This window comes from Nannobrachium achirus (assembly GCF_963921795.1).
Source record: "Nannobrachium achirus genome assembly, chromosome: 1".
Classification (NCBI taxonomy): Eukaryota; Metazoa; Chordata; class Actinopteri; order Myctophiformes; family Myctophidae; genus Nannobrachium; species Nannobrachium achirus.
In genome coordinates, this window is record NC_137810.1 from 7,606,598 (window position 1) to 7,622,176 (window position 15,579).

General features: G+C 43.9%; 2 protein-coding genes across 2 annotated transcripts in view; one reads left to right on the forward strand and one right to left on the reverse strand.

The window, feature by feature from the left end:
- Window positions 1-868: 868 nt before the first annotated feature.
- psmb11b (proteasome 20S subunit beta 11b) lies at window positions 869-6,064 on the reverse strand (the record flags this gene model as incomplete). The annotated part of the gene is made up of 5 exons (XM_080726522.1): window positions 869-1,181; window positions 2,406-2,448; window positions 3,458-3,704; window positions 4,597-4,787; window positions 6,043-6,064. 5 exons carry the CDS (start codon window positions 6,062-6,064, stop codon window positions 869-871), a joined length of 816 nt encoding a protein of 271 aa, XP_080582648.1.
- An 875-nt stretch (window positions 6,065-6,939) lies between these two features.
- Window positions 6,940-15,579, forward strand: part of LOC308285689 (protein sel-1 homolog 3) — a gene marked incomplete at both ends in the record, with an annotated part of 64,137 nt that continues 55,497 nt past the window's right edge. The window contains 4 exons of the mRNA XM_080726534.1: window positions 6,940-7,005; window positions 7,901-8,136; window positions 9,680-9,981; window positions 14,931-15,057. Of these exons, the coding sequence (XP_080582660.1) occupies window positions 6,940-7,005; window positions 7,901-8,136; window positions 9,680-9,981; window positions 14,931-15,057 (731 nt within the window). The remainder of the gene's footprint in view (window positions 7,006-7,900; window positions 8,137-9,679; window positions 9,982-14,930; window positions 15,058-15,579) is intronic.

The window sequence follows — 15,579 nt, forward strand, 5'->3', positions numbered from 1 at the left end:
CCTCTCTCCCCCCTCGTCCCTTCATTTCTTTACTGCGGCAGTCTTGCCTTCGTTTGTGTCAGCTCTCGTTTCTCCCTCTTTTTGTCTTGGTTGTCTCGCCCGCTGCTCTCTGGAGGGGGTCCCTGGAACAACATATTTTGACAAGGGGGTCCGTGGCCAAATGTAACCGGTGTAGCTTTTATCTCTCTGCTGCGTTGTGTTGAAGTAGAGACAGACCCAGAACTCTCTTTGGAAACAACCTCTGTTTAATTCTATCAAAACACAGAAACGCACACGTCTCCAAGTCAGTGGTTTTTAGCAGAATGTAATTTTGAGGGTCCTTGACATGAAAAAGTTTGAGAACCACTGATTTAGGAAGACATTTATAGAATCGGGTCAAAAATATTCAAAGACTTGCACACATCTTCATGATTTTTCAAAAACAGCAGATTTAGCTTGTATATCTGCATGCTATTCTTCCATAGTTGAAGCAGCAAATAATGGTTAAAGAGGTGGTGCCATAGTTTTGTACTTTTTCTGTTTTCTATGTGTCTATGGAGTTAACATTAGACAACAACATAGACTACCAGGTGTGGTTATAATTATGCAAATTTGCCTTCCCTGTGTATTGTTGGTTACTTCCTGAAAGCTGAAAGCCTCCGAGTCAAAAGGCACAACTGAAAAACACTGAGTTAATGACATCATAGTATCATCCCCTCCCCCATACAGCCAACACTGTGTCAGCTGGGCCACATAAAAACATAATTTTAACACTTTCTGAACACTTTTTGGGGGAAAGAATATTCCTCCTAGTATAATCATAATACCCGATCATCATGTTTTAGTGGGGGAAAAAATCATGGCACCGCATCTTTAAAGTGGTTCAAATCTAAAGTGTCTTGGCCGTCCGTCTGGCCCGCTGCTCTCTGTAGAACTCCTCTTTGAGGTCCTCTCGGGGTCTGCGCGTCCAGCCCTGGGAGGTGACGTGGTAGACGTCCACGCAGTTCCCGGAGTAGGCGTCGCGGTGCGTGGCCCTGTAGACGGCCTCGCGGGCCACGGCCACGGCCTCCTCGGCCGTCAGGTCCCAGCGCACCCCGCCGTCCAGCACCGAGTAGGCGTAGGGCGACCCCGAGCCCACGGAGAAGAGCTCGCCTCGCAGGCGGGTGCCGTCGCTGCACACGTAGTACAGGCTGGGTCCTCCGCTGCTGCTGCTCGGGGCTGATGCCGGCGGAGAGGCCGTTTCTGAACCGCCGCCTGAGGTTTGAATATTGATTGATTGAATATTTTATTAGACAGAAATGTATTACAGCACGAGTACAGTCAGAACACTCAGCGCTCTATGTTCGTCCATGCCTTACCACTTATCACTAAACTCTTTTGCCATTTTTTTACGATTTAGATTTTTCTTTTATATATATTTCAAACATGTCACAACATGTTACATGTCAAAGTAGATCGGCTATTTGAAGTATTTTAAAATGTTTTTCAAAATAAAATAAAAAAGGCAAAGAGGTTTAGGGATAGGGTAAGGCATGGACGAACATAGAGCCCAATGTTTCCATTGGGGTCCCAGGTATTCAATTCATCAACATATAAAGTAGCATCAAAAGCATTCAATATCACCACAAGTACCGTATAAAAACACTATGGGCCCTATTTTCGTCCTCCTTAACTTGTCGATGTAGATTGGCTATTTGAAGTAGCCTATTTTAAAATGTAGTTCAAAATAATACAAAAGGTGCAAAGAGGTTTAGGGATAAGTGGTAAGGCATGGATGAAAATAGAGCCCCTAGTCTAAAAGGATTTACACCCAAAAAGTCCTTGCGGTCTTGTTTCCATTGGGGTCCTAGGTATTCAATTCAACATACAACATATAAAGTAGCATAAAAAACATTCAATATCATCACCACAAGTATAAAAACATTATGGGCTCTATTATGATCCAGGTCCTATGCCTTATGCCTTAACTTCTTTGCCTTTTTTTACCATTTTGAAAAACATTTTTAAATACTTCAAATGCTGATCTACATCTGCACGTTGTGAGCTTGCAGATCAGCTATTTGAAATATATAAAAAAAAAATGTCTATATAGTAAAAAAAAAGGCAAAGAAGTTAAGGCATAAGGCATGAGACCTGGATCATAATAGAGCCCATCATGTACAGGGTGGAATAAAGGGTGGGGTTAAAGTAAAAGGTGGGGTGGATTAATCACAGCTGGCCTGTCTAGGGGAGAACTACCTCTGCCTTTGGCCCCCTGAAAGGCCACGTTGTTTGCTGTTGCTTCTGGGTTCTCTCTCTCACTGCCACTGCCACCATGGTACCCGCCACCACCTCGACCATGGTACCCGCTGTGACCATGGTACCCGCCGCCTCCACTGCCACTGCCACTGCCACCGCGTCCATGGTGCACGCCTGGGACGTCCCCTCCATCCCAGCCGCAGAGCGTGGCAGCCACGCATAGCTCGGTCCCTTTACAGTAATAACAATAATACACTTTATTTGTATTACATAGCACCTTTCATGACATTTATGCAGCTCAAAGTGCTTTAGAGAGCAAGGATGAAGCATAAGTGCAATAATGAAATAGGTCTTGAACTGTGCCTTAAAGCCATCCACAGAGGCTGCCTGTCTTAGGTGTAGAGGGAGTTTATTCCATGCCGTCTTTCCGTAGAAGTAGAATGCTGCTTCACCGTATTTTTATATGTCAATGTAGGCATATTGAGCAGGTCAGTACTAGAAGAGGGGCGGTTTGAAGGGGACGTACCTTTAAAGGGGTGCAGCATGTGGGGGGCTGAGGGAGCGGTTAGGGACGTACCTTTAAAGGGGTGCAGCATGTGGGGGGCTGAGGGAGCGGTTAGGGACGTACCTTTAAAGGGGTGCAGCATGTGGGGGGCTGAGGGAGCGGTTAGGGACGTACCTTTAAAGGGGTGCAGCATGTGGGGGGCTGAGGGAGCGGTTAGGGACGTACCTTTAAAGGGGTGCAGCATGTGGGGGGCTGAGGGAGCGGTTAGGGACGTACCTTTAAAGGGGTGCAGCATGTGGGGGGCTGATGGAGCGGTTAGGGACATACCTTTAAAGGGGTGCAGCATGTGGGGGGCTGAGGGAGCGGTTAGGGACGTACCTTTAAAGGGGTGCAGCATGTGGGGGGCTGAGGGAGCGGTTAGGGACGTACCTTTAAAGGGGTGCAGCATGTGGGGGGCTGAGGGAGCGTTTAGGGACATACCTTTAAAGGGGTGCAGCATGTGGGGGGCTGAGGGAGCGGTTAGGGACATACCTTTAAAGGGGTGCAGCATGTGGGGGGCTGAGGGAGCGGTTAGGGACATACCTTTAAAGGGGTGCAGCATCTGGGGGGCTGAGGGAGCGGTTAGGGACATACCTTTAAAGGGGTGCAGCATCTGGGGGGCTGAGGGAGTGGTTAGGGACATACCTTTAAAGGGGTGCAGCATCTGGGGGGCTGAGGGAGTGGTTAGGGACATACCTTTAAAGGGGTGCAGCATGTGCGACAGGAGCTTGGCGGCGCCGGCGGTGGACAGGCGCCTGCCGTGGCGGAGCTGGTAGAGGCGCAGCTCCCGTGCCAGGATGCGCTTCCACAGGGCGCAGTCTGCCGAGGTGCCCGAGGTGGTGCCCACCAGGTGGCTGTGGATGGGGATGATCTTCTGGGCCGAGGGGCACGCCACCAACCCCGAGCAGCTGGAGCGGGTGTCTGCCGCCACCAGCACGCCACCCTACAGGGGCGTCACAAGGGGGTGGAAAGTGGGACTGAGTTACTAGGGGCCAAGACGGAGGGGCAATCATTGTTTTATACTTTAGCTATTGAAAAATAGCAGATATACAAGCTCACAGCGTGGCACTGAGTGCCGCGCTGCAAGCTTGTAGATCTGCTATTTTTTTAAAGTCGTGAAAATGTGTGCAAAATCTTTGAATATGTGTATTTTTAAGCGAACATTTGTAACTCAAATGTAACTTGAATCCCTGTACCCAGGGCCCAGAATATGGTGCGACACCCCTGCCCCCCTGGAAGTAGGCCGGTGCAACGATTAATCGATTAATCGTAGCCTAATTGAACCGATTATTAAATTAGTTGCCAACTATTTCAGTAATAGTCATCGAATCGGCAACTAATCACTCACATTTTCATTAATACCGTGCAGGAATATAGGGTCAAGGACAAAAAATATGACTTGAATAATACTTTTAAATGACCTTTTTGAAAAGATTTTTCTTTAGCCTGACAAATTTGTAGCTATTCTTTAATCAAATGATTTTAAATCATCAATACTTAGTAAACTTGATCAAGTTTACTAAGCTCTTTTTTACCTCTACACCAAACCTATTTGCCCAAAATAGCCGATCTACAAGCTCTCACCGCCTCACAGTGCGAGGCATTGAGAGCTTGTAGATCTGATATTTTTGGCTATACAATTCTCCTCAGAATAGGGATGCGAGGGTTCAAGTCCTTAATTTAAAAAGAATGATCCTATCACATAAAGATTTGGCGGCCTCCCTGTAGTAACTCTGAGGACCCCCTAGTGGTCCCTGGACCCCCCTGTTGAAGACCCCTGGTTTAAATAATCGACCGATTCATCGATTATGAAAATAATTGCCTGCAGCCCCTACCTGGAAGATGAAGGCCAGGGTGGTGGTGCCGTGGGCCATGGGGAAGGGCAGAGGCTCTGAGGGAGAGGAACCGTCGTCAAGACCCAGACCGAGCAGAGAGACAGAGTCCAGAGAGATGTCAGCAGCAGAACCCTGGACCCTGTGATGATGGGGGACTTGGCCAAACTGTATGGGACTCTCGTCAAGGTAATCTGTCACCGGTATTTGAAAACAAAACGGACTTGCGCCGACGGCACTCGAGAGAAACCCATGGCTGTTTTGGCCACGTCTCAGAAGCATCGAGGCGTCTTTTTTGGCCGGGTTTTCAAGAAACACATCCTGGAAATTGCATAGGTCCTCTAAAGCCATCGATGATGATTATGATGATGATGATGATGATGATCGATCACTCTAACAAATCTGAATCACCGTGAAACAAATCACAAAATGCCGATCGTTTAAGGAGAAACTAGTTCGTCCACCTCAGCCAAGACAAGACGATTCTAGCCCGACTTTATTCATTCTCTGTTAAAGTGAGAGGCTCTTTGCTTTGCCCACTGCAACGCTCTGTCAACTTTCTCGGAGGCCAGGCTTTATATAGGCCACAGAGATGGCGAGCTAGACGAAGCCTTCGCCTCAAACATGAGATTGGACTCAGTTACTTACTATGCCTCATTAGGTCGCCTTGAACGCCCGAAACTCAATAGCCCATGGGTTATTAATCTTGCCTTGGGAGAGAGAGCAGGTCCCTCGCTTCTCAAATAAGATTTTTTTGTCCTGTGTTTTTGTGAGGGTGAAGCCAGGCAGAAGTCAGAAGACGATGATCTGGCTTTTTCTTATACGTGATGACAAAAGCCTGGGCCCAAGGTTATCACATTATAGACTCTTTGCTCTTTGATACGTCTGCGCTACTACCAAAGGTTCTTAATCAAATCACGACTAAAATCAATCGCGCACACAAATGAAGTTAGGGGTTACGTAACGTGCAGGGTTGGCTCTAAGAGGGAAAGTAAGAAAAAGCACCACAGGGTCTTTTACAACATACAGCTCGATAGACCAGCCGTGAAGGTGTTTTATCAAAGTTGGCCTGCCCTACACTGTTAAAATCCTGAGTCTTTCATTCAACTCTAATGAGAGTGAGGGTTAATGTTGTACTCTCTGAGTTAAACTAACACTGAGGATGTTACAGTGTAGCCACTAGTAGCCAGTGATGTAAAGTAACTAAGTACTATACGTAAGTACAATTTTGAGGTACTTTACTACTTTTATTTTACTGGACCATTTCCAATTTTCTGTACTTTTACTTCTACCCCACTACATCTCAGAGGCAAATATTGTACTTTTTTACTCCTCTACAATTATTTGCAAACTCTAGTTACTCGTTACTTATTTTGATTATTATACAAAACATTCAATACCCACCTCAGCCCTTTCGGCCACCTGAAAACAGCCGATCTACAAGCTCACAATGTGCCCTGATGGGAGGCATTGTGGCTATAAAAGTTTGTTTTATTGTCTATCAATCACACACCTCATAAAGTATTGAATTCTTGGATTTCTTTACGTTTTTCTTGCATTCCTGAGACAATAATTAATGTATGTGTTAGGAGATACTCTTTGTGTCAGAAAAAAACACCCGGTCATCAAAATAATTGTCTTAGGAATGAATGGTTACTCGACAACCAAAACCTGTGACCATAATAGTCTAATAGTCTAGTGCACTTTGGCCGCGTATCCTGTATTACTTGAAAGCAATGCTGCACCCCAGTTCAAATATGATTATTTTGGGGGTCTCAGCTTGAAAAGGTTGAGAACCACTGGCCTAATTGATAGAAAACAAGGCCTTTTTTTGGTTGCTCTACTCCTTTAAGTAAAAACAAGTGAGGACTTTTTTCCACAGTGTAGCTAAACCTGCAGCACCAGAAAGTCAGGTAGAGCAACATCACATCACAGGGTGTGTGTGTGTGTGTGTGTGTGTGTGTGTGTGTGCTTTGAACTGTAGCCTGCAACACATATATCTACACTACACACACACACACACACACACACACACACACACACACACACACACACACACACACACACACACACACACACACACACACACACACACACACACCTACAGTACACACAGAGAGAGATAGAGAGAGAGACACACATCTACAGTACACACAGAGAGAGAGAGAGGGAGAGATCTGGGCCAGTGCAAGTTTATCCACAGGGCATAGATTATTCCTTATCTCCTTTTCATTCCGTCCAATGGGTTAATTATGAAGTTTGCAGGAAAAAGTTTAATTTAAAAAGGTGAAGTGTACACTCCAGAGAGAAGCCTACGGTGTTGGGTGTCTAGACTAGACTGCTAAAATGAGGATACCACGCTTCACTGTTGTAGGATGTTGGGCCATTGCTGCTGCGCTGGTAATGACGATGGTAAGGAAGTGTTTGATCTAAAAAGAAATTCAAAAATAGCAGATCTACAAGCTCAAGATGTATCCGCAGTAGACACGTAATAGACTTCATTCAGTACCTGTGTTATGTAATGTCATGTACTCCACTGTTTGCCTGTTTTGTTTTTGTTTTTCTGTGAGGACTGCGAATGTAAAGTTGTAAATTAGCCTCTTTGCTAAATCTGATATATTTACATGGCATTGTCCTGTGATGTAAATTAATATGCAGTGTCCCATACAAATAAACAAATAAAGTAAGTAAAGATGTTGTTTGTAAAATAGAAAGATATTTCGATTTATGATTGTATGACAACGTTTTCACTTTGCATAAAAAGATTGCACCTGCGCGATGTCGCATGGTATCAAACACCACACACATGCTTGTGTCCTTGTATGGGCCATTCTGTCCATGACGTCTCCATACATGGAGTTCAGTGCTCATATGGACACTCATACATACATAGGGACCTACTTACTGTACACACAAATCTAGACGTAGGAGTGGTTAGCAGCGCTCAAAAACACAGTAAAAACACAAACAGTACAGTAAATATAGGCTAGTATTGTAAAACATTAGGCACCAATACTGTCTGAGAAATCATTATTCTGAAGTACCATGCATGGGTCTGACAGCATGTATTATAACTAACCCTAACCCTAACCTCAAACTATCCTTACATTTTCCACACTATCGAGACTTTGGAATAATTGTCCTTTGGACCAATAGACAGCCCCACACAATCATCTGTATTAGGCCTTTAAATAAAGTTCACTCTGACTGCTCTAATTAATAGCAGAGATTGTATTCCACGTATTTCTAAATAGTTTTAATTTAAAGTGGAGTTAAATTCTCTTCCATCCGTCATCGTGTCGTGCAGGGACAGCTGGCGTTGGGCCAGCAGCAGAGCGACAGCAGCAGTTTCATCAGGTTTGACTTGGCCTGCGACCAGGTGATGGATGGCTGCGTGTCCGCCGTACGCTACCGCTGCTCTGGGCCGTGCCGCGTGACGCTGGAGGTGGTGGTGGCGGCCACGCCCCGGCGGGCAGAGCTGCTTCTCTTCAGGACCAGATGGATCAGTGGCCCGCGTCCAGGGCACCATCCCCCCAGGCCCAGGTGATTATTGTCCTGCTTCCATCCACGCCATGCCCCCTGAGCCCCAGGTGATTACTGTACCACCATCCCAGCCCCAGGTGCCCCACGCTGCTAGCTCAGATTCCCACCATCCATCATATGTGTCCCGACGGGACTTCCAGGGGATGGGATGTATCGTTCCACGACACCATTTTAATTAACATTTTATTTAACCTTTATTTAAACATTTGCCGACCAGCTCAGTGGCCCTGGCCGGGTCATACCAAAGTCTCTGAAAAATGGGACCCAGTGCCTCCCTGCTTGGCACTCAGCATCAAGGGTTGGATTGGGGGTCCCTGAGACATACTAGCGTCATGTCCAGGGGGTGTACAGTACTTGTACATTAAGCTGTCTCACACTACAGAAACAGGAGATAGGCCCCTGCCCTATGACCTCATGGCTCGGCAAGGCTTACCACTTGCCTGGTTAAATTGAGTTAATTCTTGGTGGTGGAAAGTAACTAAGTATATTTGCTCAATACTGCTCTTAATTAAGTACAATTACTTCACTTGAGTATGTCAATTTTTCAATAAATTAAGTTTCTACTTCACTACATCTCAGAGGACTTTTGTACATTTTACTCATCTACAATAAGTTTGCTTCCTTTGTAGATTTAGATTATTATCGCTATTAATAAAGCCCTATTTTATACTTTGGCTATTCGAAAATAGCCGATCTACAAGCTCACAACGAGTCAAATTACAATGTGTTGTGTGAGCTTGTACTGGCTATTTTTGAAAAAAGTTAACATTTGAAAGATTTTAGGCCTTTCATTTTCATACCATAAGTATATGTTGATGCATTTCTTTTGTACTTTTACTCAAGTCAACTCTTGAATACAGGCCTTTTACTTGCAACAGTCAACAGAGTATTATTTAGAGATTGTGGTATTGCTACTTTTTACTTTAACCCATTTAGAGCGGGAAATCATACATAACTAATTATACCTTTGAGATATACAAATCCCGGTATACCCAGTATACCGATCTATCTAAAAAAAAAAAAAAAAGAATATTGTGTAAAAAACATTGCAGATGCCATAGCACCCCAAATCATAACTGACTTCGGAAACTTCCCACTGGACTTCAAGCAACTCTGACTTCAGAAGGTTGACATTTCTCTATTATAAATCCTTGTTTTGAGTGGTCTCGTGTAATACTGTAATATTTTGAGATATGGATTTTTGATATTCATGAGCTGTATGCCATAGAAAATTCAAGATTAACAAAAAAAAAAGATGTGGAATATTTCACTGCATGCTCAATGTATCTAGAATATATGAAAGTTAAAATTTTGAATTACATTACGGAAGAAAATTGACTTTTACACAATATTCATTTTTTTTAGATGGGTCTGTATAGCAACATACATAGCTACTGTACATGTTTTGTAATTTTTTAATAAATAGTCTTTCAAAAAACCTATAGGTCAGGATTTAGAAGGTGTTTTTTACCATGGGCCAGGTCTTATTGGGTAAAAGAAAACAATCTGTGTTCTTCCTCCATCACTGTCCGTGTATCCCCAGGTGGCGTCGGGTGCTCCTCAGCTTCCCTCCATCCGTCATGTACCGCCGGGACGTCTCCAACAGGCGCGTGGTGGAGGCCGGCCACGTGACGGTGCGCGCCTGGCTGGCCCACGCCGTGTCCTCCTCCTCCTCCTCCTCCGTCTCCACGTACCACCAGGCCGTGTGGAGGGACTCCAAAGTGCTGCGGACCCTCCCTGTCCCCCAGCGTCCCCCCAGACCCACCACGGCGTGCCCTTCATGGTCGGCTGGCCTGATGTGGATGCTGAGCGCTCACTCCATCTATCAGTGTCCACACGAGTCAGGTCAGGTCTCACTCACCACCAGACACGTGTCGCGCACACGTAGACATCAACAGGGGCTTAGTTGAGCCCCTTGATTGATTGAAGAGTTTATTAGCAGTTTGCAATAGAAAAGAGTACAGTTTCATGACAGCATAAATCACTGGTACAAGGTCATTACGGCTTATTTACACAGGAACCACTTAATGTATCTCACATAACATTGAAAGACAGACGGATAGGACAGAGTGCTTTGCATAGGATAACAGTAATTACAAAAGAAGAAAAAGAAAACAGGGCGATAAAAACAATAGATGGGGGCTTATAGTCTATTTACAAGTCACTAGTAGCAGCCGTCTGAAGGTGACTTTTCAGACCGATTTTGAAGGAGGCTGGGGATTTGCACTCCTTTAAGGGCCTGCGGGAGGGAGTTCCACATGTTGCTGGCATAGCTGGAGAACGAATTAGAGCCTTTTATAGTGTTAAATCAGGGTTGAACATGATTAGTGGAGCTGCCTCTGGTGTTGTGATCGTGGACATCCTTGACAAGTAGTTTGTCAGGTGCATGGGTATCTTGGAGGTGTAGTGTATCTTGTACACCATGCCCATTGCAAGATGCTGTACTAAGGTGAAAGAAATGCAAATGCCCCTCTTTCCATGCCATACCTGAAGGCAGCATTCAAGAGAATCGTCTTGTCCAACTCCAAACTCTCCTGAACTTGGATGCAGCATCTTATGTTGAAAGAATTGCCCTCTCTGTGTAGAAATCCATGCCGCTATGCCACATCTCACCAGTATTCACTTGATTATGCTTAGTTCTCAGTGTGGTATCACGCATCGATATTTCGATATTTTCACCAAAAGATGCGTTGTGAGCTTTGAGGTCTGCTATTTTCGATATTTTCACCAAAAGATGCGTTGTGAGCTTGGAGGTCTGCTATTTTCAATATTTCCACCAAAAGGCCTTTTTAGAAATGTCAGCCCCTGCCTCTCTAACATTCTCTGCACCTCCCTGCTCACCACCACCACCACCACCACGCTGGCATGTTGTCAAACCGCATGCACTTTTACACACACAGCGTCACGCTCACTGACCGTAGCGTAACCCTGTCAAATCAGCTTCTTTCTTTTTCATTTAAGCTGCATTCCCTCTAGCCTTAACTTTGAGGTACACGTATTGTCATCGCTAGGGCTCGTCAACGTGTCTGTACACGGACAAATCATGTGTCCATGGCAAAGACTTGTCCTTGTCTGTGGCAAGTGTTAGATTTTCTGTTTTACACACTGTCTCTCATTTTATTTGCAAGGACCCCCATAACTTCCATTTGAACACGCTCAGAGTTACAGAACTGCTATGGCCATTCAGGGTTAGCTCTTTATGTGTTTCTTGTAATATTATTGTCCGCTCATGTTGTACAGTATGTCCGTGGCATGGAAGTTTTACAAATATATCCACCGCAAGCCATCATGGCGATGACCCCTGATCCCTGTCAGGCAGAAACCTGTTATCTCCATCTTTTAACCTTTTGTGTTTTTTCCTTTTCTTTCTGTAACGCCCTACATAGTACCAAGTAGTACTTGTCTTGATCATACTACAGCGTCACACAAAAGCATCAAAAGTAGCAGATCTACAAGCTCAAAACGAGTCCCAAAGCAACATTTTGGAGCTTGTAGATCTGCTGCTTTTGGTGCTTTTGAATATGAATCCTGAAAAGTAACAGTTTTGGACATATGAGGTTTCCACCCGACAGAGACGATAATTTGTGGAAGAGAGTCTTGAAGGTGCCAGCACCACAGATATCAGCAGTGAGTTTGTGAGATGGATCAATCGTGTACAGTGATATATTTATTCTGCCCTAGCGCAAAACCACGGCCCAAGTATCGTAGCACACAGACCTGGCAGGCTGCAACATGAACAATGAAGACAGCTAGTCTAAAATCTAAAATATAGATTTTTCCAGCTCTGCCAAGCCACAGAAAGTAGCCAAACACATGCAAGTAGAGTGTATTATTATTACGGGTAAAGAGAAGTCAGAGGGTAGAAGAGCTCGTCGGTGCTCAACAGGGACAAGTTGCGTCAGAGTGAATAGCAGTGGTGTAAAGTAACTAAGTAGATTTACTTAAAGGGATATTCCACTTTCAAAAAAACTTTTGGTCATTTTATCGTCTAATCGGTCTTTTATGAACACCCTGAACAGTTTTTAATTTGCTTCATTCAATATTTAGATATTTGATGTAAATGTTATCAGGCCTTCCTCCTCCAGGGCCACTCCACATACACACCCATCGTAACTTCAAACTCCATTTTAACCATGACAGATTCATTAAAAACACATATTATTTTTTCTGGTGACTCATATTACCCTCCTAATACATGAGCAGGCCGTGTTTTTTCAATAACCTTTTTCATTTATTTGTAATAATTTATTGTATTTAATTTTTTCCATTTTCCCAAAGAATTATTAAAAATAAAATAAAAAAGTTATTGAAAAAACACGGTCTGCTCACATATTAGGAGGGTAATATGAGTCACCAGAAAGCATTATGGGTGTTTTTAATGAATCTATCATGGTTAAAATGGAGTTTGAAGTTACAATCAAATATCTAAATATTGAATGAAGCAAATTAAAAACTGTTCAGGGTGTTCATAAAAGCCTGATTAGACAATAAAATGACCAAAAGTTGTTTTGAAAGTGGAATATCCCTTTAAGTACTGTACAGTTTTTAGCTATTTGTACCTTACTTGAGTTTCCAATTTCCAATACTTTCACTTCTACTCCACTACATCTGGGATCCAAATATTGTTCTTTTGCTCCACTACAATTATTTGAAAACTTTAGTTACTAGTTACATTGCAGATATAAATTATAATATTATAAAACATACATGAACCACTTTAGCCCTATACCTAGGCAAACATTTTGCACTTTTATTTTTGGTACATTTTGTAGCCAATACCAATTTGTACTTTTACTCAAGTTCATTTAGAATTTTTGACTTTTACTTGTAACAGAGTATATCTATACTGCAGTATTTATACGTTTACTTGAGTAAAGAATGTGAGTACTTTTTCCACCACTGGAGAATAGTACCTGGGCACTTCAGCAGAGAGATAATACTAAAAATACTTCTTTATTATTTCTTTATGTCTTTCCTTCTTTCCTTTGCAGGGGTGAGCGACCTTCTTCCTCTTCCTCAGAGCTTTTGACTCTGAGGAAGAGGAAAGAACAGTGGACTCACTGCTGTCAGGCATCAGAGCACATGTGGTTTGCACTGTGCAACCTAACAGGTTATAGCAGACAACCTGAATGCACCGTGCAACCTAACAGGTCATAGCAGACAACCTGAATGCACCGTGCAACCTAACAGGTTATAGCAGACAACCTGAATGCACCGTGCAACCTAACATGTTATAGCAGACAACCTGAATGCACCGTGCAACCTAACAGGTTATAGCAGACAACCTGAATGCACCGTGCAACCTAACAGGTCATAGCAGACAACCTGAATGCACCGTGCAACCTAACAGGTTATAGCAGACAACCTGAATGCACCGTGCAACCTAACATGTTATAGCAGACAACCTGAATGCACCGTGCAACCTAACAGGTTATAGCAGACAACCTGAATGCACCGTGCAACCTAACATGTTATAGCAGACAACCTGAATGCACCGTGCAACCTAACAGGTTATAGCAGACAACCTGAATGCACCGTGCAACCTAACAGTTATAGCAGACAACCTGAATGCACTGTGCAACCTAACAGGTTATAGCAGACAACCTGAATGCACCGTGCAACCTAACATGTTATAGCAGACAACCTGAATGCACCGTGCAACCTAACAGGTTATAGCAGACAACCTGAATGCACCGTGCAACCTAACATGTTATAGCAGACAACCTGAATGCACCGTGCAACCTAACAGGTTATAGCAGACAACCTGAATGCACTGTGCAACCTAACAGTTATAGCAGACAACCTGAATGCACTGTGCAACCTAACAGGTTATAGCAGACAACCTGAATGCACCGTGCAACCTAACAGGTTATAACAGACAACCTGAATGCACTGTGCAACCTAACAGGTTATAGCAGACAACCTGAATGCACTGTGCAACCTAACATGTTATAGCAGACAACCTGAATGCACTGTGCAACCTAACAGGTTATAGCAGACAACCTGAATGCCCAGAGATTAAAGTTTGACCAATCAGACGACTGGTCAAGCCCCGCTTGGCCAGCAGAGATATAGAGCACCGAAGTCTGACGTCATTCACTCATCCTACCTGCCTGGTCCCGCTTTTATCCCCCATTCTGAATTCCCATAGACGTTTTTTCATATTGCGTCATATACTGTAAGAACAGTGTTCCAAAAATAAACAAATGTTCCCGGCTGTTTGACCCATATGGATTTGAAGAATCAACTGACGGCAAGAAAACGTGAATGTTACTGCGGACGAATTTGTAAAAAAATTGCCAGATGAACCAAATGAACCAAATGAACCCGTCCATTTGGTTCCATTTTGTACACACTCTGAGGTAAATGGGCTCTATTTTGGATGTCTTATTCCAGCTCTTATGCCTTAGCTTAAAGGCCTGTCCATACTGTCTCCGACCACCGAACTTTTCGTCGGAGAGTTACGACTTTCCGACGTGTGCGGCTTTCCGAACTCTATTTCAGGGTAATGCTTTTTAGAAGATGCAAGTGACGTCATTTTGTAGTTGAACCGGACCTTTTCCCGACGAAAGGTTCGGTGGTTGGAGACAGTATTGACAGGTCTTAAAGTTTAGGCATAAGAGCTGGTACTTAAGACAATCAAAATAGAGCCCTTTAGGATTTTACTATGTACACCATAATGGGGAGGAGAAAAAGTTTGTTGTTATGCATGGTTTGAGGCCATTCTCAAAGACAAGACGTTCTGTTCTGTACAGTAAGTGAATCTTAATGTTTGTGTCGTCTGCTACTCACAGCCACGGTGGACATGCTGACTTTCCCTCTGGCCAGTAGCGGGGAGCACTTCGGGGTGGTGAGGACGTTCCAACCGTTTGTCAACACACACCTGGAGAGACGACGCCTGGAGGGGGTGACCAGACCCAGGTGGGACCCCACACTCTGACTGTTAAACAAACACAGTGTTTACATAGAGTGTCATTCTGGAATCCATATCTCACTGCATGGCTCCCAAACTTTTATTCCTTGGAGCTCTTCTCTTAGATCCTTTGTTGGAAAGTTACTTAGTACATTGACTGTACTTAAAAGGATAGTTCACCCCCAAAATGACTTTTTCTCTATAGAATACAAATATCCATGAATTCCAGTCTCCATGGGGTGACCATGGACACTTGAATTCATGGATATTTTTAGTTTTTGTCGCATTCCTAAGCCAATGATTTGAGGAGACTCTTTGGCCGGATTTACACTGCCACCAAAATCCAGCCTGAATCAGATCTGTGTCACATCAAAAGTGGAATTCGATTTTTTTTAAATAGTCTAAATGCAGACAGGTCACATGAAATCTGATTTCTAGAAACCACATCCAGAGGTGGTTTCAAATCCGATCCAAATCGGATTTGAGGACATCTGTCTTAGTCTGAAAGCAGTAACCACATCCAACCCATA